At 33.5% G+C, this 22,776-nt stretch overlaps 1 protein-coding gene across 7 annotated transcripts in view; it reads right to left on the minus strand.

Moving 5' to 3' along the window:
* Nucleotides 1-22,776, minus strand: part of Rbp6 (RNA-binding protein 6) — a 748,725-nt gene that overhangs the window by 136,174 nt on the left and 589,775 nt on the right. For all 7 annotated transcript variants that reach the window (XM_087403540.1, XM_087403538.1, XM_087403543.1 and 4 more), the window contains one exon: nucleotides 2,805-2,853. In XM_087403540.1, the coding sequence (XP_087259666.1) occupies nucleotides 2,805-2,853 (49 nt within the window). The remainder of the gene's footprint in view (nucleotides 1-2,804; nucleotides 2,854-22,776) is intronic.

Consider the following 22,776-nt stretch of genomic DNA (forward strand, 5'->3'; position numbering starts at 1 on the left):
TTTAGTGTCATTTCTAAATAATAGGAATTATAGTATTGATATAAGTAAAATAATATTTTAATCATAAAACATGTAACTTGTTTTCGTATATAGCTTATATATACAAAAAATTAAAAGAATACGTATATTTAAATAAAATAATAAATTCGTAAATATATATTCTTTAAAACGTGTCAATCTAAAGAGATTCAAATTGACTGCCGCTCATTTTGGTCAATTTATCTCATTCATATTCAGTTGTAAGAAATTCTATTCACAAAATTTATTACAATGATAATGCTAAAAACTAATTAAAAACAAAAAAGAAGTTAAGAAAAATTTACTTAACAGCTTCAATTTCTTAAAAGTTATTGTAAATGATATGACGTTTTTGGCGAAAACTATTTTACACAACAATTTAATACTATATCAATAATCTGTAGCAAAAAGAAGATGAATGCTCTACTATGTATACTAATTAAGTTATTAGCTTTTTGACAATCAAACCCTGTATGACGATTGGTCTCCCCTACCTCTGCATAAATAATGCAATGTAGAAAAATCTATTTTTTTCATAATTTTTCATTTTACTAAAAAATATGCGTAATATATCCTTAAGAAGCTATGATAAGTATTGAACATTAATGAATTTAACATTTATTAATCTTTAGTTTAAAAACTTATTCGTTATAAAATATAGTGCATAATTGTAGTTTTGTATAATCATTCAAATCGTAAGGCTACATAAGTACGTTGTTGATAAAAATTTACGATTTGAAAGAGATGGTCGAAGTATTAAGTAAAGCATCTCTAGAACATGTTTTATTAAGCATGAAGATATATGTACATATGAGTTTTCTCACTCACGAGTGGGAGACTAGCCGATCGAAAATATCAAGTGCGAGGATAAATATCTTCGTTGCGCGTATTTCGTTTGAAATTTTTCACGGTATGTCTACCGAAGAATCTGAGAATGATCCTCTTAGGGGTCAGGGACCGGATGCGGGAAGTACCATATCGCGAAATCTACCGACGAGCAGCAGCAGCAGCAGCAGTAGAAGCAGCAGCAGTTCGAGGTTTGAGGTTCGTAGACTCTCGTCGTCGTACGGGGACGGTATTGGATGTCATCACGAGAGAGATTACGTGCGGCTTTGAAAGAGCCCCCCTATCTCACTTCCACTTCCATTCACCCTTCTTCCTTCGCTCTTCATCCACCAGCGTCGATTCGCGCGTCGCTATTTCAGCTACCCTACTTCCTCGCTGTTCGCGCGATGCGCGACGCACCTTCAGTGTTTCCCCTCTCCCCCGGTCTTCTTCAGCAACTCGATAGGGAAGAACCTCCCCCGTACTGAAGGGCGCCAACTCTCATATCCCATTTGCCCCTATTTTTCATAAGCGATATTAGAATCTATCATCGGAGCCCGACCAGACGCTCGCCTCCGCTCTAGAAACGACAGCTATGAAAGTAGTAGGTATCGATAAAAAAAGAGAGAGAAAGACTCCCTTCTCCTTCACTCCGATTATCTGCAAGGTAGGGTACCACGATCGCTGACGATTATCGATCCCATTGGAACGACGACGTGAATGGATCCAGACTTGTGCCGATCGCAAAGACCGCTATGCTCTCGACAGAGGAGAACGGCTGAGAGTCGAGCTGCTCTATATATTATCGCGGTTGCCGCGATATTTCATTCATCGCGACCTCTCCACCCTTCTTCCCTGTTCAGTCGATTTTCAATTGCGGACATGCGCTCCTCGCGCGATCTCAATAACGTTTCCATCGCCTCCCCTACCGCGTTAGCAAAGTGCCGCATAAAAATTTCTTAGACGCATCTATTTTATTTGAAATCGAAAGCTTTTAATCTTGACCTTCCACTTTTACATTAAGTTTTGGTAAGAATATGAGGAGTGCGCTAATTGGATTTATGGGACCTTCATTGTTCCATGAGTTGACTCCTTCTCATTCTCTCTCTATAAAAAGGAGCGTAAATAAGGAAATAGAAAAAAATAAAAAATTTGAAGATCGAAGATTAAAGAATGAATTGATTGATAAAATAAATTGTTATTGCAATTATCACTCTATGATATTCATTATCACAAAGATGGTTTGATTAAATCGGCTTAGCAGATTAATATATTATTAAACTTATCTGACGATTGATTAAAAATTAATTTTTTTGAGAGTGATTTTTGTTTTTTATTTATTATTGGCACATATATGAAATAACTTATACATAAGCATTTAATTAGTCAAATTTTTTGCATCAAATTAAACAGTTCTTTTGTCTTTCATAAAAATATGGAGTTAATAGATATATACAGTTTTAAAAATTAATTGCCAGATTGCAATGGAAAACAAAATTTACGACCATTAATCATTTCAAAAATGTAAGAAACTTTTAAATCAACGTTTAATCTCTTGAGGTTTCAAACGCAATAAGGATTACTTTTTTAACACGTTCTTTTTTTATTTCGTTCCTAATCACGCGTTCCTTCATGCTTCGCAATAAGTTCTTCTATGCGACTATCGATCCGCGTGCCATGAATTCGCAAAATGCCGTCACGATTTGTGTAGGCAGCACATATCCGGAAATTTATGTTATTTATCTTCCCCCGTATTTACCGCGGCTTGCGATTTACCGTGATTACTAATTATAGCTTCAACTCGGGCTCGTTAATTACCTCCGCGCCGGTGGAATGGCGACATTATTGACTCGTTAAATAGGATAGTTTCAGACATATTTCTGACACATTTGCACGCAATGAAATTGCAACGGTTTTTTCGTAATAATGTGACATGTTAAAGAAAGGAAAAGTGTACTTACCTCTATGCCTGTTAGTTTGCTTGTCGAACATCAGCATAGCATCTTCGATCTGAAATGCAAAAAACATTTGATTAAAGAAATAAAGCTTTAATAAAATAAACAATATACATTTAAAAAAATTTTAATACAAATAAATTTATTTACAGATTTCCAATGTATTAAGAATTCTTTAGTAGATGTCTCTTGAGCATCAGAATTTAAATGTGATATTATTTCATTAGTAGTTTAATTACGTTTTTAAGTCTAATATAAAATATCGGCGCGCAATTCAAAATGACTACAAATATAGAATTAGGTGGTAAACTTAATTTTTGCCGTTTTTCGTCTCCAAATTTTTTCCCATGGTACGCAAGCGTTTTGAGTAACATTTAATACTTTCGACAACTTTAAAAGCATTTATGTTGATCCTCATCAAGCAATTCTTGCAGCTCGACATCTTTAAATTTTTTCAGCTGTCCGGGATGTTCTTTATCTCTCAGATCAAAATCACCGTTTCAAAAGTGTTCAAATCAAACTCTACATGTTCTTTTCGATGAAGTTTCATCACCATACACTTCGAATAACAAGCGATGCGTTTCAACTGTGGTTTTTTTGAGGTCGAAGAAATGAAGAAGCACATGTCAGAAAAATAGCTTATCACAATTCATTTTCAATAGATTGGAAAATCTCTTTGGTGTCGAGAAATCTAACTTGTGAGGACTGAATCACTTTCAGCAATGTCCAAACTACAAAAGACATGCGATGTCATAGTTTACTGTCGAAACTCGTCGGTGTTGGAGTCGGCAAGAATTAAGTTTACCATCTAATATATATGTTGTGTATATATATATATATATATATATATATATAATACATATAAATTCATATTGAATTATTTAGGCATCAAAGATCCAGTTTCGACTGTTATGGCCGTTCCTATTTCTTATTGGTTGTGTTCTCACGTACGGTCTAATAAGATTCTTAATGTTTAAACAACATACACAGTTTAATCTAATAAATAATTTACAATTTAATGTAATTAAATTAAATAACACATTTTAATTTAATTTAATTCAATAAAATTAAGTGAATCAGAGATTAGATAGTTAGTTTGAACTTCTATATTCATTTTATTTAATTTACATGCTGTTTATTAGCATTTATAAATTTATATACTTTTTTAAATTTTGTTTATATTGATTAACTTTCAAGTTTATAGGTTTTTCTTTATGGTGGTATTTTTTTCACGACGAGATCAAATCAGAATTATATTGTCGGATAAGGAGTATGGTAAACGTACAGCTTTAGTAAAGTATCTTATTTACTAAAGCCGCTGTCATAAATTAAGCGGCTTACTGACGATCGAAGTAACCTATATTTGATATAAGACCTCGTAGTAAACCCCTTGGCGTGTTAGAGGTGCAAAGCACCCCTGTCAAAGCCTCAGAAATCGTAAACGCCGTTATGGAAATGTCTTGCAATACATATATAAAAGATATTTCCAGGAAACTTCATCTCAGTGTGACGAATGGAAGAGAACATTGTATGTATATCGTAAGTATTCGAATATACAGGGTGGGCCATCTATTGGTACGTTTTTAAAAATGCGATCAAATGAGCATACATTGATATTTTTTATTAATTTTTTTTTTGTTGTGAAGCTAAAAGTATCCGCGTCAAGAATGAAAAACGATTTCGTTCATGTGGCTCCCTCTACTGGCCTTACAGTATGCCATTCGGTCACCCCAATTATTAATGACATTTTGGACTATTGTTTTTCAAAGCTGGAATTGTCTCACACTTTGGGCCACAGCCTCAATATTCTCGGGTGTGCGCACTGTCCGAGCTCTGGGACCACTTCTGTCATCCACTAACATCCCTTTCTCACGAACTTTCCTCACCAATTTGCGTATAGCTCCTTCGGTGCTCCATATTTCTTTTCAAAATTCGTACAGTTTCGGCGACACAGCACTGACTTTGAAAATAAGTTTTTAAAATTTCAAAACGCTCTTCAAGAGAAAACATGTTGTTTCGTGCCGCGGACGGTATGACTAATAAACTGTCAAAATTTCGGGTCTGTAGCTCGTTCGGTGTTGCCATACGACGAAATTCAAAAACGTACCAATAGATGGCCCACCCTATACTTTTGACAAATCATTTCGTATTAATGGCAAATATCTAACGACATATATCTGTAAATAGAAAGTCTAATGCCTAAATTTTAAGCAGAATCATAAGGCTCATAATATATTTTTATAAGCTTGCAAGAATTTTTAAAGTGCTTATACTTTTATTTTTACAGACAGCTTCGTACTAGCCATAAAATTTACAAGAAATCGTATATATTTACGAATAATAGTACGTTTTACGATACATACACATAAAATTAAAATAATAGTCATAAGTTCTTACAAGTTTTACGAGAATTCGTTAAGAGTCTTACGATTCTGCTTAGAACTGACTTATAGAACTGACATCTAGGATCAATGTTTTCTTCTGTGGTAAAAATCATTAACCCATCGTCTTTCTTCACAAATTGTATAAAAATGAAATTTCTTAAAAATAATTGCGATCATCTAACAAACTTATGATGATATTATTAATTCATCTAATATGGTTACACTATGTACAAATCAAATTACGTATATTATTAACTGTATGTAAAGTTAATATTATGCAGCTATAGTATAATTATTATATGAGTTAATCACACATAATATTATCATAAATTATGATCAGTACTACAACTAATAACCTAGAATAAAAAACTATCGATTTCTTGCCTAAAATATTAAAAGTAAGAATTAACGAAGATTTAGAGATACAATATTTACATTAATTAAATAAGATTACGTTTTCTTTTTGGAACTACTAATACTAAATAATAAGTGTTATGAGTCGATATTACTGTGTTCGAAACGACAAGATTTGCTCATCAAAGGATATCGTTAATAAGATTGATTTTTAAACAATTCCAACGACGTCAGTCAAATGACGAATAAGACCTCTTGTATCTTTACGAGAACCGCGTACGTATCGTAAAGCACAGCTGGTCAGAGATTTACGGGGCATGTTGCTGAGACGAGAAGTTGGTAGAAAGTGGCGAAGGGCGGATGGCTCTGTATATGGTTAAAGCGCGAGCGGAGCTCTAGAGAGGCGTAGGAAGCGCTAGTAGGATTTATGGGACAGGAGAAACAATAGGGATTACTCTTACCTCCTTCGTTGTTCCTTGAGTTCCTTCTCACTCTCTCACGCAACAACAACTATCGATAGTCTACAGCATTAGAACAGCAAACGATATTTTTCTTCTGACACGATGTTTGAGTAAAAGACATATGAACTTTCATGTGTACTCAATAAATGTATTTTCTAGATATACACGTTTTATGTTTGTGTTTTAAATATAAATCATTTACATTTTTTAAGATACTCTAATTATAATTAAATTTAAATAAGGACCTTTTCCTTCCAGAATAAAACGGGATACTTTATGAAAAACTACGTCGGAATTTACAATTTATTACGTACATATGTATAAGTTTATATATTATAATATAATTATTAATATAATATTATGATATAATTATTAAAAACGTTTAATGTGTGAAATGATTCGAGATAAATTAAATGAGAAGAATAATAAGACTAAGTTACGTTAATGGAAGCGACTGATTTAAAATAATTACAAACTTACATTTTGATTGGCATCCATAAATACTAATAAAAACATTGATATAATTTTGATTATATTTTAGTTGATTGATTTAGTTTACTGATTAGTTAATAATTAATAAATAAAAGCACGTAGTAATAACGCTCGTCACGTTTCCGTTCCGTCCTCTCGTCTTGCTGTGTAATAAAATTTTAATGAAATTCGCGCGACGATCGCGCCGCTGTCTGTGGCAAGAAAGTCGCGGAAAAATGCCAAGGGAATCGAGTGTCTTAGCTGACATTTGTTGCGACTTTTATTTTTCGAGAGGTGGCATGCCTTTTTACGAGGGGGTTGACGGCAGCGGGAACAAGAACAAGGGAACGGGCGGTCTTTTAATGAAAACGCAAGAGGCATCATGGCGTAAGATAAGACCGCCAGCGGAGAAGCCATCCGTCGTTATCTACACCTTTCCACCCTTTTCTTTTGCACAGTGTGGATGTCCTTTCATTATTCCTTAATGCCGCAGTTTTTGTTGTGGCTGTTATATTGATGTATTCTCGACGGTCGAATTAGTTTGAGTCTTTCATTCGATGTTGCGAATTCTCGCATCGCCGTCAGCGACAATGGCTTCGATCAAGAACGAGATTTCTCCATTCCGATCACTACGTGAGAAAAATACGTGAGGTTTCCTTCTCTATCGACTTCGTTAGCATTTTACTCAAACGGAAGCATTTTTGAATCTTTGCATTTGCCAGCCTCTTTTAGTGGGTTTTTTTTTAATTTGTAAAGCTTTTTTATATGCTCACACGTTCAACAACGTGTTATTGTTTTGATCTTTAAGTTACGATGGATAAAATTATTCTTCTTCCAAAACAAATTATAGTTACTTCGTCCAAACGTACTCACTAATGACTTTCCCTTTTTTTTTTAACACGGAGATCTTCGCAAACTGGCAATCATGAATTTCCCTCATTATCTCGAATAATTATCGCGAGTCGCAATGCAGTTTTGCGGGTTTCACGTGTATCGTTGCATTACGAGTATCTATTTCCTGCGATATGTAATATTCAGCGCACGGCACATTATGCATCCACGTATTTACTTCATTAAAAATACATTTCCCGGATGTGTTTAATATTGATTCTATATAAATTAATATAATTATCGTACGGTGCATTACCAGTAACGTCGAGTACGAGAGATAAGCGAATATTATATAAAACGTTTGTTATTTTACTGTCGTTTACGCGCGATCTGATTTCCTGCGTGATAAAATTTTCTTTTTTCTCTCTAACGATTTCTATATTAGATTTTCCTTAATAAATTGAGATTATCTTGATGTTTTCTTTATAAATATAGTAAATATGTACTAAAACAAGAACAAATATTTAATACATTTAATATATATATTTATTAATATGTATATTTAATAGGGCATCAAAGAAAAATAATATTTCTTAGGCATTTTCAATTGCAATTAGTTTTTATAAAATTACGTATATTATAAATAACGTTAAAAACTGATCTCAATAATACACTTAAAAAAAGTAATCGCAACTTTCATCCATCTAGCTTTATACTCATATGTATTTAATATCTCACTTCCGTTATGAGTAATAAACAAAAAAGATTTATCGGGAGAAAACTATTACTCAAATAATTCACCTGAAAAGTTGTGCAGTTACAAATATTTCTCATCGGTGCAGTTGGTTTATTTGGCTGCAATAACTTTTCGAAACATGGAACTCGCGCAGATAAGACGTAAAAAATGGACGTACTTTTCCTGGGTACCAATCTACTTTTGACAAATGGAATCGGTATCCTCTTCCAAAGAAAGAATAATTCTGTCCGAGAATGGAAGAAGGGCAGAGAATCTTGGTTTGCACGCAGATTGAAATTCCGAAGACACGCCGGTGTAACCTTAAGGAAATGGCGATAACGGGAAAACGTAACGCGAAGTGGCCTTGTAACTTCCTAAACTTCTTCCCTTTACTACGCTAGTCCGGAAAATATGTAGTACGAAAGGTTATCGAAGAGAAGGAGGAAAGGGAGGAAAAGGAGGAGAAGGACGAGGAAGAGGAGGAAGAGGAGAAAGAGGAGGAGGAGGAAGAGGAGGAAAAGGAAGAGGAGAAGGAAGGTAGGGAAGACAAGAGTCGGTGGCGTCGTCCCCGGAGAGCAATCGAGTTCTGGTGAGTGGGCGAGACGTACCTTATTACAAGTTCGATTCCACTGGTGTTACAGCTCTCAGTGGACCGAGCTGTAGATTGCTGTCTTACTGCCCTCGCCCTTTATATCGTGAGACCTTTCCTCCGACGTAAAGCCGTGTCATTTTCCTCATCTCTTCATCTACTGATCGTACTGACGCTCACTTGAATCTTTTTGTCTTTTCATTCTTTTCTAACCAACTAATTTAAAAGGGGTAAAAATTTGGGCCAGTATTATTGAACACTTTTGCGAATCACTTTTCATACTTCCAGCCTTTGTAGCCGATAAAGTCTTGCTGACAAAGTCTTTCAATTTATTCATTTTAGAAAAATATTATTTTATTTTCAAATAGTAAAAAAAGCATGTATTTATTAATTATCGCGTGCACAAATTATCATTGTCTGTCATAATCCGCTTCATTGGTGCTCCATTGTAAAATAACAGTCGTGGATGCGTCTGGATCGAATTTCCGACATGCAATTATGTACAATAAAGAGATAGCCAAAATAACTGAAAATGCTCATTTTTCCACGCTAATGATTATTATTAATAAGCATTGTCGAGAAGGAAATGCAGTTGACTCTTTTACGATATAAACATCACGTGAATAATATTTTGTTACGTGAATATAAGGTAAAATAAATTATTGAAATGTTTGATGACAAATTAACGTACCGTTTTTGCACACACATAAATAAGTTCATCTCACTTTTTCAGGGAAATATTTTTAAACTAGCATCATTTTCTAAAATATTGTAAGAAGCTTTAAAAATGAAAAAAAGAAATATTCGCTTACTAATAATATCTCTTAGCAAACTTTACAATCTCTATATATTTGCAATTCATCTGTTGATTTTGTCTAGCGTTTCATTGGATTTCGCTTTGCTACATTTTCCGATTTACCTTTACATTTTATGGTAATCCCCAGGAACATACGGAGCAAAAAATATCCTTTAAATATATTTGCATTAAGGAAAGAGTCATCAGAAAAGGTTAAGACTAGTTAAAACAATGATTATGAGAAGTTTATGGTGATTTTAGTATTCATCTTGTTAGTCTAACAATAAGTATTCTAAGTAATTTAAGTTAATTAATTCAATATTCGTAAGAAGATATATCATCTGTTTATATTTTTTAAAATTATTATAATAGTATTTCGTTGCGCGTACTAATAATTGTCATAATACGTAAATTAAAGTATTATGACTTTAATCTCAATATCTAAAAGTTTGTACATGTATCTAGTCTGAAAATCTCTTCGACAATACGTAAATCTCTTGACATTCGAAAATGTGAAAGAGATATTCATGATGAATGTGATTTATAAAGAAGTTCATGCTTTAAATCGGAAAAAGTGAACGATCTATTTCGATGAGTATACTTCGGTCAATTTATCACGTTACAAAATTCCACAGTCCGTGTATTCTCTACTCATACACCGCATGCGACTAAACTGCGAATCTGCGCTTGAAAGCTGGAAGTTATCTCAATCGATCGCGACATCGAATCGAACGCAACGAACCAAAACGGTGATTCCCATTCGAACTTGTTTCGTAGCTTCGCGATCCGCGTTGCAATGCGATATACGCTACGAGTGCGCATACGTGCATACACACGCATACGCCGATCCCAAGTGCACTTCATGAAACTTATCACCAAAGTTCACAGAACCGGATACTTCAGTAACATGGGCTTCGGTGTGCTTAAATTCATTTTCGAACGCGGAGCATCGAGTTTCCACAACCCCCCATCCTGCGTGTGCGGCTCGTATTGTGTGCGCCGTACCTTTTTTATTTTGTTTCGCTCCTCCGTTCCTCGCTTGTCCCGAGCTTCCTTTTCGAAGATAAACGAGAACGAATGCACCGTGCTTCGAGAACGCTCTCCATCGAGAAGTTTTATTTTATTTTTTTTTTTTTCCCCGAGTTGATTAAAGGCCGCGCCGCGACCTGCGCTAGAGTTACAAAGTCGGATTCTATTACCTGTGTATGCGGTAAAACAATCTACGGTCGCGGCTCATTTGCAGCGAAATTGCGGTCCGCGACATTGTCAACGCACATTTCAAATTAACGCACTCATTGCGGAAATATGTGTGGAAAAATGTAGTTCGGATTATTTGAAAAAAATACTTTTTTCCTGTCATGTGCATAATACATCATGTTGTATTATTGATATTTCTGTATAAAATGAAATGCCAAATCTTTTCTCTCATTAATAGTTGAAAAAAAAAAAGAAGATTAATGATGCTCGCTTTAATATTATATGGAAGTTTCTAAAATCGTGGAGTCTATTACGTTTCATCATGTTACTCATTCACCGTTAATACCCTAATCCCTGGGCGGAGGGAGCAGGTAGTAGCTATTTTGTTGCAATGTCACCAACTTAATCAAGGTGTTTTCAACCACTTCAATTTCACCGTCGTGTTCCTCCGTGACTCATGCGATTTCGCTGTTCGGCCCGGGGTTGAATAATGACTCGGGAAGGACTCGAGATAGGGCGAGGAACTTAAGTAACTCGCGAATGGACACTCGACGAGAGGGTCGATCTGGTTATTCGACAACACGTAAGTCGACTCCGCCTTCATTGATGTTCCCGGGACGAAGGAGGGAAAACTTTTCGGGAAAACTCTAAAGCGTTCCCAACAAACAAATTGGCCTCTTCGTCGGCTGCAGCCGCCAAAGTCATTTGTTGCTCGATACTCGATCGATGTTGAACCGAGCTGTATTTCGGAGGAACGTACAGTATTTTGCGCAAACTGGAAAGGACTGTTTTCCACGGGAATAACTTTCACGAAAAAAGAGGAGAATTCTTTTTTAGTCCTTCCTGAACGGAGCCGTCCTCTTCATTCAACGATTGGAATGGATATAGTACCTCTCTTATACACGTACCAACGCGGGGGATAATGATGGCTCTCAGACCGACATCTGCCTGCTATTTTCAGATAAAACCGTTGAGTCGTGCACACGATCATCCGAGAAATATCGATAACACGCTGCGGGCATATTAATATCGCCAGGAATCTCGCAGAAGCATCAAACAAGTATCAACCTATCGGATAAATGTTTGGCATCGTTGTGCTCTCGCGCGATCAAACCACTCGATGCGACCATAAGTAATTACATGTTCGATATTCCCTTTTTTTACATGTATGTACTGCACGAATATACAGCAACGTACAATCTATGAATAACAGACGATCATGCCACGTACTGCTATATGTTCAGCGTTAGATAAAACTCGCGAGCAAACGACCACATGTAGCATTAAATGTCAAATGTGAATGCAATCCCATTTAGCACGCTAATTGTGAAGTACGAATATGGTCCACGTTTTTCTCGATACGACTCTTTTATTTGACATGTTACATCCGATAGTCAGTATTATACTCAGGAATCCTAATTTTTAGCTTTAATACTTTATGGAATTTGTTTTTTTTTTTTGCTTTTTGCAAAGGTTTATATCTTTCGCACTGAATAATTGATACATTGACCGATAGTTATTTTGGACAAGAGTAACTTGAAAATGAAAGATCTCTGTAAATATCCGACATTTCGTAACTGCGTCACTATTATCTGAGAATAATCAAGACCTGCATAATTACTTAAATATAATTTTAAAAGTATATACGGGGATTTAAAATTGCATCGCCTCTACGAAAGTTCCTGCTCGAAGGATTCTCGATTACCTCTCGTCTCCTTAAGATCGTAAAACGTATTCTCGGCGTTTACGGTGCCACTCGGACAAGCATCGGTTGTCTGCCGATGGTCCCTTCCGAAGAAAGTACGATCTCTCTAATCTCCAAACGAGGTAACTTCGCCTTTCGCCCTCCAGCTACACCCTGTCAACCTCTTTCTTACGCGAATCGTCCAAGCATCATTTGTAACTTCCAACCCTTCTAGACATTAGCACTAAAACGTTCCGAGGGTCGTTTTAAGCCTCAACTACGTTCAAATACACGAAAATGACCGAAATATTTTGCGATATTGAGGCCAGGCACACGGATTTAAACTTTAGTGAAAAAAAAGTTTCCACGAAGAATATATTGTACATTTCAGTAATTTTATTAATTGATGATATATCGTGATATCTTATTTATTTAAGGATGTCAATAATTCAATTACGAGTTTTCTGATAAAAGCAAGCTGTTCTTGCAATATTTATATGCGAAAAGTCTTCTTGTAATAAAATAAATTAATAAAAAGAAATCTCTGGTAGATCTAAAAATAAGAAATTATTGCGAACGGAAAATAGGTGCTTGGTATTAAAAAAAATTTAATATTACCGTTTTCAGAGCTGTTCGCTAAAAAATCAAAGAAAGTGACATAAAATGTCTGCTCTCATATTTCAAAGTGTGATAATATAATATATGTAAGAATTTCATTACAATAGTGAATTCAATTGGCCGCTCTGATGCCTATTAAAATTATCATATATTGACTTAATCGGAGTGTTAAAGCAAAATACAAATACTTTGAATTATAAAGTACATATTTCACAGTACAATAAGTACTGAGGATGTTACGATAATATATTTATATTAAACACACATCTTTACATCAATTTGTGTGCAATTGATGGCTCTAATGTGCACTAAGTGCGCACTATACAACGGAATTCGCTATAAATCAGGTGTATCTTTGTACCATATATATATATACTTATAGCGACATAGCGTAAGCTCTACTGTCATATTTAACGTACAGTATAATCATCCAGTCGAGTAACTATAGTTTAATATCAAAGCAAAGTTTGAATAAAATAAGAAATATGAAAATAAAATTTAAAAATGAAATGTACTTTTAAATCTAAATTAAATTAAAGCACAAACTAGTGAATTTATATTCCTGATAAAATCTAATTTTAAAATAAATTTCTCTTGAATAAATCTAATGATAATTCAAAACAAAAAGAAATAAATTGACTAATTGAGAGTCAGCAGATATATAATATGAAAATTATTTATAAAAATATTTTTTAATGGTTCAAAGATGACATTAGAATACAATAGGGAATATTTCAGTTAAACTTTTAGCCACTATCAGCAAATAAAGCATACACATCTTAAAATAAAGTTTTGTTAGCGTATACACATATCTATATATGGTTAATATAGAAGCTCATTATTTTCGAAATTATTTGTAAGGATGTAAGAATGTATTCTAGTTGATGTGAGTATGTGACTACATTTTTTCTAATTTTTCAAGTATATGATATGTATATGATGAAAAACAATATTTTATATTAAAAGTAAAAACAGAATGTTTTTGTCAATTTCCCAATTGCGTACTCAAACATGCACTACAATTTTTGCGGTTCGAATTTCGTTTAAAACGCGTTGAAACGTGCAATACGAATGCGCAACTGTCCATGGTAGTGTTGTAAACATCGGAAGATCAATGTTACTTCGACGATACCTGACGATGAATAGCTTTGGCTAATCCGTTATATTCTCGTACAAAATTCCGTTCTGGCATCGGCATTTCGCCGATCGACTTTCCGCACTATGCTATGATCAGATATTTATGTCACGCTAATGAAATCGTGAGCTACGATCGCGTCGGTAATGAAAAACATCGTAAATGCAAAGCGTTTGCAAACGATCGAGATTGATCGGAGCTGAGCTGTGAACGGGCAAACAGAATGCGAGCGTTTCCGATCGCTGGGCGAAATAGCGGCCGACCGGAAGCTGCTACACGTATAAACAAATCGTTCACAATCGGTACAGGGATGTGCGTTTATTGGTGGGTGATGTAAAAACACAACTGCAAACCCACCCTCTCCCTCATCATCCCTATTCTCCGACTCTCGTGTGTCGCTGGGATCGTTTTGCCGTAATTTCCGCGTGAATGTTTCGCGTACGAATAGATCAATCGACGCGCTTATGCTCGTACACCTCGCGTACTGTCGGATTGTGCACAAAATAAAAATGCCCAACGAGATAGAGGGAAATAGTTCATTCATTCGAGAACGATTGAAGGTCCATTTACGGAACATGATGCGCTGATCCCCTTCCGCGTCCATCATCCCTCCTGGCACCTCCCCTGATTTCCTAACCAGGTGGGTACCAGTTCGTGACCCGCGATGTACCAGGCACGACCGTCGATGGCGGCGGCCTTTCGCGCGCGCGATATCAATGTTGGTATCTTATGTATTTCTCTCCTTTCGCCTCCGCACGATAATTCATCGCGCCGCATGTTCCGACCGTGACGTTCGAAGTGATGCAGCAGTGGTTGAAACGGGAATCGAGCTTCGCTGGATTTAGAACATTCGCGATAGTTCAAATAGGATTTATAATTGCATCAATCATTGTAGAGAAAAGAGGCCAAATTTGACGAGCAAAAGCGAGTGAAGGATAATAAATAATTTATTTGCATAAATTAATAAAAATAAATTACAAACTTAACTTAATTATTAGGTGTTGGAATTAATTCGTAGCGTTTTACAAGTGATGGGAAGTACTTTCATTAATGTATTTTTTAATGCTCATGTGAAATAAATAACATTCTTTCATTAAAAACGCTACGAATTAATTCCAACACCTAATAGTTTTATCGATCAGAGAAATTAATAAATTAATTTATTGTTTTCTATGACTGATGATGACTAAGTTAAGTTCGAAACGTGTCGTGATTTATTTTTATTAATTTATGTAAATAAATTATTATGTTTCATCTGCTTTTGCTCGTCAAATTTGACGAGTAACCTTTCTTTATTATTTTTATCTCTTAGCACAAAACTAGCTGATTCGTTATCATATTAAAACGTGATATCTTTTAAGAACAATGAATCAAATGGATATCTTTTAAGAATGAAAAATTCCTTTTTTTTTACTGAAATCTGAAATCACTATCTCTTAGTAAATGCAATTTTTTACATAAATAAGGCAAAGTCCAAATATTTCTATCCATCATGCATAATATTGAAAGAATATTTTCTCTAGATTAGAATAGTTCAATTTTGGCGTTCATCAAAAAAGGCTTACTTAATGTTGGATATATCACTTTTCTTTTCTATTCTGTTTTTAATCCGTTCTCTTTCATATAATTTTATTTCGCTATTTCATTCATATAAGCTCTCATATAATTTTATTTCGCTATTTCATATAAGAGAAACAGATGACTTCAGATGGGACCAGGTAAACTTGCGCGTCTCTCAGCCATTGTTAAGCACTCATGTACAACGTGTAACCAAAGGTTCACGTTATCGGATATCGTTTTCCGATTCGCTGTCTTGGCTTAAATTTCGATGCAAGGTAATGGAAGTCCCAGTGAATACTTTCCATTCTGCATCCAAATTCTCGTACGGCTTGTTATTAACTCTCCAGTATGCACAGATGAGCGTTTAATTCCACAACAATAAACAGGTTCTCAAGCACAATCAAGCGCATGATTTGCATTTCTCGTATTTTTAGCGTTACTTAAAAAATAATTCTCATTAAATCTGCTGTGGTTCTTCATTACATTGACAAACGCACAAGAAATTACTTTTTTACACGTCACTACTCGATAACTGATTGGTAAAACACAATTTTTTATAACACTTTATTAATAAATAAATGTATCGATTCAATTTGTACGTATTTTATCTTCAATCAAAATGAATCATACAAATAAATGCAAATATAAAATTCGCTCTCTGACAATTCATAAATCAAGAAAAATTTCTACAAAACATTTCATAAATCTATTGTATCGAAATTGTCACATGACAAGAAAATAAAAAAAAACTTATTTTTACGTGCAAGAATAGAATTTATATAATTTTTATATTTTTTTTGACATCGTAGACAAATATCCTCGTATTAAGGAATTAGCATTTAAATTGGAATTATATTAATGTGTTAGATTGTAGAATAAAAAGAAAATTTCGAAAGTAATTAAAAAATTTTATTTGAATTAAAAACTTTTTTGTTTAACTATTAAATTCAAATATTTTTATATATAAAACAATTTGAGAAAAGAATAATTAATTTTGATATTAATTTTTATAACTATCAAATTATAGATTGGTTCGATTTATACAATGGCACGAAAAAGAAAAGCAACATTCGTCTGTGATTTAAACTGATCCATTGTATTTTTTGGATTATTTCTGTCAAAAAATACTGCAGAGAGAAAAGAGAGGCAGCGGCCGATACCGAATTTCAGAAGAATACATGTGGGTATCCGCCCAATCGAACGGAATAATGCAAGCGCTATAACGTTTCCATTCGTTTGAAAATGCACGTCCGACTATACTATTGTTTAAAAAATATGCAGCTGTATTCACGGCGAACCGTGCTGTATGCAAACATTCGTGCTGGATTATCATTCGTAGTATTCAGAATCGCTGTTAACTTTTGCGAACGCTGTTTCGCTGTTACTTTAGTTTTATCCCTGTTATAAATCAGATTACAATTGAACCGCGAGTATGTTCTATATTTATCTTGAAGATTTGTTTTGTGTTACACAATAGGGCATTTAAAAAATATGTGAGGGATACATAAAAACTTTCAACAACTATCCCTCTTTCTTATACAAAAGTATCATTGAAATTCAAACAAAAGAAATATATTAGTAAAGTGATCTGTATAAAACAGATATTCTATTCATTATGCAAACAACTACGCGAACGCTTTTATATAAAAGATCTTCATTACTTTTGTATAAAATTAATTTAGTTAGCTTTGCAATATTTTAAGATGCTTATTAGCACTATTCAATTTAAGATCAATGTAATTTGTGATATTATTTTCAGCTTCAATTTACGATTGCGATTCAAATCCGATAAACTAAATCGACGCACAGTTTATAGAACGGAAAAAAATGTATTTGCAAATTTGCATATGAATATTATCAAGCACCAAAATCCGCTTTAACTGAAAATAGGATATAGAATACTTTCTCTTATTTAATTTACTCTTATCGATCTACATTCTGTTTACAATAATTCAATTATTTACCGATTTTGTATGTGTAAGCTTCCTTTATAATCTTTTTTTGAAATATAATTACAAGATACAATTTGTAAAATTGTTGAATTTCGTCTGCCGATTAATTAGTTATGCGAAGAGTTTCGCTAAGGTTTTGTAGGATTAGTTACAGACTTCGGAATAGGTGCGCATAGTGGACCGACCAAGCAGCATCGCGCGCTTCGTCCGCTCGCAAACTTCGGTAAACAGTTTAGCCAATGTATATTAAGACGCTAACTTTACCACCAATTTGCACAAAATGCTCGTAAACTGAACTAGCGTACCACGTGCTGCGCGGCCTCCAGAACTACCGCGGCTGATTTCGTCGTGAGTCCGTCGACAGAATGTACAGAGACGAGAACCAGACCAGAACTTTCGCTTAAGCCGAGAATAGCGTTAAAATGTTTCACGCTGATATTTTCTCGCAGATAGCGATTCAATGTTAAAAAAGTATCTAAATGTTAAAGGTTAAAAAATAATATTAACGACATTCCCGAGATAACACATTCGATAAATAAACAAATGACAAACGAGCAATTGGAAATTAGCACAGTGAATGGTATGCGGTTTAGCTTTAAAAAAGCTTTATCTCAAATAATAAATTAACTCATACATGTTTTGGCTAATTTTTTAGTCTTCTTCAGTAAATAGGAATTATTATAGAAGATCCATTAATTGTAATCAAACAAAAAAATAACACAATAGGCGATATCCATCCGTTTGCAATTATTGCGGTAATCTTTTCTCATTTTTCCATTAAAGAGCAATCTCACCAGTTGGAAGTTTAGATGGTAGTGAATGACTAGAAATTCTACAATGATGTAACCGATGAGCATAATTATTGTGAATTATTTTAGTCACAATATTGATAAATTGCACTGAGTAAGAAAAAAACGTATTAAAATTTCGGATGTTTCACTGTTAAATTAATTGAATAATTTAAAAAATGAGAAACTATCAATTCGATGCGAATATTGAAAATCTACATTTTAGTTTCTCATTTTTTTGGCTCATTTGTCATTTGTTCATTTAAATTTTACTTATCGTAAACAAATCATTGTTTGGTTATTTTCTAGCTCACAATTTGGATTTAGGTATATTTCTATGTTTCTATCGATATCCAATTTTAGTTAAAAATTATTCCATATCAAAATAACAAAACATTTGATCAGACTTTTATATTTATGTCTCATTGATTACGTTCTGAATAAATTCTTACAGGAAGAATTCTTAAAAGATACTTTAATAATTTTCTAAAGGATAAGACTTTTTAGATATAGGATTTCTAAAAGATATACATGATAATTTTATACTTATAATTGTTCACAAAAAATGAATAATATAATATATTATAAATAGATAAAGTTTATTTAGATTAAGTAATAATTATAAAACTCATTTTAATGTAAACTAATTTACTTGTGTAAATACGTCTTTGACAATTATATCTGTATTAACAATTATATATAACAATATCGCTAACAATTTTATCTTCAATCCTTACAAGATCGGTCTTGGAGAAACATAGACATGGACTCCAGACAAGGGTTCGTGTCTAGTTAGGGTAATACTGTAGCATGGTTGTCTTTACTGTCACCGCAGAAGAGACGAGTTTAACTAATCATTGAGCTGTGAAGGGGTCAGATACAAGGATTACAGTTAGGGAGCTACGTTTCGTAATTTTCAGGGGCTTCTTAATGCCATTACTTCTGGTTTCGTACCAATAAAGATCGGTGATGTCTTTACTGTCAGCTTAATTACGTTTTTATTAAACTTCCGATATATTGAGAGCAATACATACGTGTTTCTGCATGTATTATTTGTGAGGAAATTGAATCTTTGAAGAGAGAACATCTACTTTTTGAAGAGATTATCAACGTCACTAATAAAAAGATCTTTATAATATATTTCACACATACCTTCCGTGTAAAATGATAGAATGATGTTATTAATAAATAATGAAAGTACTAATACAGTTGGTAATAATTAATATATGGAATAATATAATCATACATTATACATTAAAATTATAAACTATACAATATCTTTAAATAAATATATATAATATTGTTATATAACATCTCGTAAAATTTATCTGAAAGTTTAAAAACATATTAATTTCTGACGAATATGTAGGCGATTTCATCCATCAAATGTCATCCTCCCCCTTCCCCCTCTCTCGCTCTCTCTCTCTCTCTCTCTCTCTCTCCCCTTCTGTGCAACTTTTTAATTATAAAGTTTAAATATCTTTTACTAATTAAGTCTCGTTATTAAAATTCTGTTAAAACCTTTTAAAAGCTGACTAAAGAATAAGATTTTATCATATATTTGCAGCGCGGAAGTTTAATTTCTCGGAGGTTTTTGATTCTCGGAAGACTAACCAATATTCTAATTCAATTATATTCTGTTTCAAATTCAATTTATACGGGGAAGGTATACGGATTATAAGAAAGTTTGTTAACGTCGTGAATTTTACGCGAATGTCCTGTATACCTACTCGTTATTATTCCATTGTAATCGATCAACGCTGAAGTTAAGACAATCCGGACAGAACGTTTCTTCCGTATTTTCATTTGCCTCCCATTCCACAACGGAATTGTTTATTCAGTATACGTCAACTTCGTTTCGCATCGGCCGTAAAAGGATAATCGTGTCCTTCCAGACCAATCCACAGACACGACGCTCACTCGGTGAGCATTCTTCGAGGTACGTAACATGAAGTATTCAACATGCGACGGCGCCGTATGTCGGCTGGAGCATCGTCGCTTAAGTAAAGAGTACTACAAGCGCGAGCATGTTCTGGGGGTTGCGAGCGCCATGAGGGGTGCAAAAAAATACACTTGAACCTTTTTAGATTTTCACGAGATGAGGAAAACGTTTAATTCAGAGATTACTGTTTTATGAGCTAACGTGATTTTCTAATTATTGCCATGGATAAAAATTACTTTATCAATCATCAAAAGTAAACTAAAAATGAAAGCTTAATGAGAGTAATTCAATGTCGCTAATAATTATAAAAACAATATATAATTTAATAGATACAATTACATAATTAGATAAACGTTTCGGTTCACTTTTGTACCATCATCAGGAATAAAATCCAATTATCACTAGTGGATGCTCTTAAATTATGATTTCTTGAGTCATGATGTCAGGCAAATAAAAGACTCTTCAAAATCGAAGTACTTTAATCCAGTTAGATGGCTAGTTGGAACAATAATTGTAAAATGTATTTTAGGTTACAATATGATGTTAAGGATGGAATTTCAAAAGATAAAATAGAACACATTGGATTGAATACAATAAAACTGTTTCTCCAAATTCATCCGAAAGTCAAACATGTTAACACATTACACACACACACACACACCACACATATGCATATATATATATATATATATATATATATATACTGGATACCCGTATATACAATTGTCAACAATAAAATAGTAATAAATTGAAAGTAACTGAAGAGAGAAAGAGAGAGAGAGAGAGAGAGAGAGAGAGAGAAATAAACGATCTGTATAATTCGAAATCTACGCGTAGAAGTGAACTAACCTTATAATTCATCCGCCAAATAGCATCGTTCTTAAAGTTTTCAAAGAGATCATAGTATCATTTACTTACAAAGTGTATTTTGAATTGTGTTATTTTGTAAATAAAAAGGAAAGTCTTCTATAGAGAACATTTAGAAGCAAAACAAAGTTGATCCAAGTTTGAAAATGAAATTGTTTCATTTTAATTTTGACTAATCAAGGTAAATAAAATTATTGGTGATATTTCGAGTTACGACTTTATTCGAGTTATGACTTTTTATGAATTATTTCGAATTTGCTATAATTTTGTATATATTGAATATTGAAATTATTCTCAATAAAACACAATGTTACATATACGTTACGTATAACTTTGTGTTTATTAGGTTACAACTTAAAAAAGATGGATTTTTTAATATAAAATAAAATAAAATAAAAGTGATAAAAAAATAGTCGTGTATTTCAGAGCATATTCTTTTTACCGAGATTATTTGATTAGTAATAATTTTCTATTAAGTTGAAAAATAGTTTTTCCTCTTTTCTAAAAAAATTTAATTTTTTGAGGTGCGTCACTTTTGAAGTAAGAGAACAATACATCACCGAATATGATACATTTTCTTTCTGGACTGTTTCTTATTCTCCAATATTCATTGGAAAAAAAATAATCTTGATTATGTTAAGAGAAACCACAGATTTTTTTAAATTATTCTTTAGACTTTATTTGTTTTTAACTTTATAACATGCACACGTGTACGTTCCAAAATATTTTACTAGATTTCCAATATCTATTTGTATGTAATTTTTAAATCTTTTTCATTCTGTCTCTTTTATCTTCTATAAACATTTTATGTTCATTCTGTGTTCCTTGTACTTTTTAGAATTCTTCTAACATCTTGCCTGTCTCTTCTGTAGCTCTTCGTGTACGCTCGTTTCGAGTTTTATCACGCCAGTATCGACTGCGAGTATTAGGTTCGCAGAGAATCGCTCGTAAAGTCGCGGTAGATCGATAATTCGTAGCACACGCGTTTGCCAACTTACGTATACGCGCACGCACGTGCGTATCTACTACGTGCACCGTGACTTCGCATTAAACATCGGTCCGATCAAGCCGCGCTCGGAAACTGAGCCACTAATAATGACAGCGATGGCAATGACGATCATGTATAGCTATGTGCGTTACGTAAGTCGTTTGTATATAATTGTGACACACAAGCACGTTTGCGTTCTGTTTAATTTGATATCTAAGAATAGTATATGTGTACTGGTTAATAAGCGCATAAATTGATTGTTTATATGTGTGTCACATAACATTAATGAAGTCATAAAAAAAACTCCAAGGAGATATGTAATTCGAATTTTTTTTAAGTCTTCTCTTTTCCTTTTTTCTCATTAATTTAGATCATAAAAGGTCTTACTAAGAAATTAATGAGAAATCTAATAGTAAAAATATAAAGTATTCAAATGCAAACAATTTTAATGAGTTGAATTTCATAAAAAAAAATAAAAAGAGAAAGAAAAAACAGATATAAAATAGAAAACAAAATCTTTATATTTTATCGAATTTATATATCCATTGTTTATCTCATTCGAGATATTTACTATATAATACTAAAAGGTAAAAGTAAAATTGCAAACCTCTTATGAAAAAAATCT

Source organism: Acromyrmex echinatior, chromosome 2 (assembly GCF_024713525.1).
Source record: "Acromyrmex echinatior isolate Ae372 chromosome 2, ASM2471352v2, whole genome shotgun sequence".
Taxonomy (NCBI): Eukaryota; Metazoa; Arthropoda; class Insecta; order Hymenoptera; family Formicidae; genus Acromyrmex; species Acromyrmex echinatior.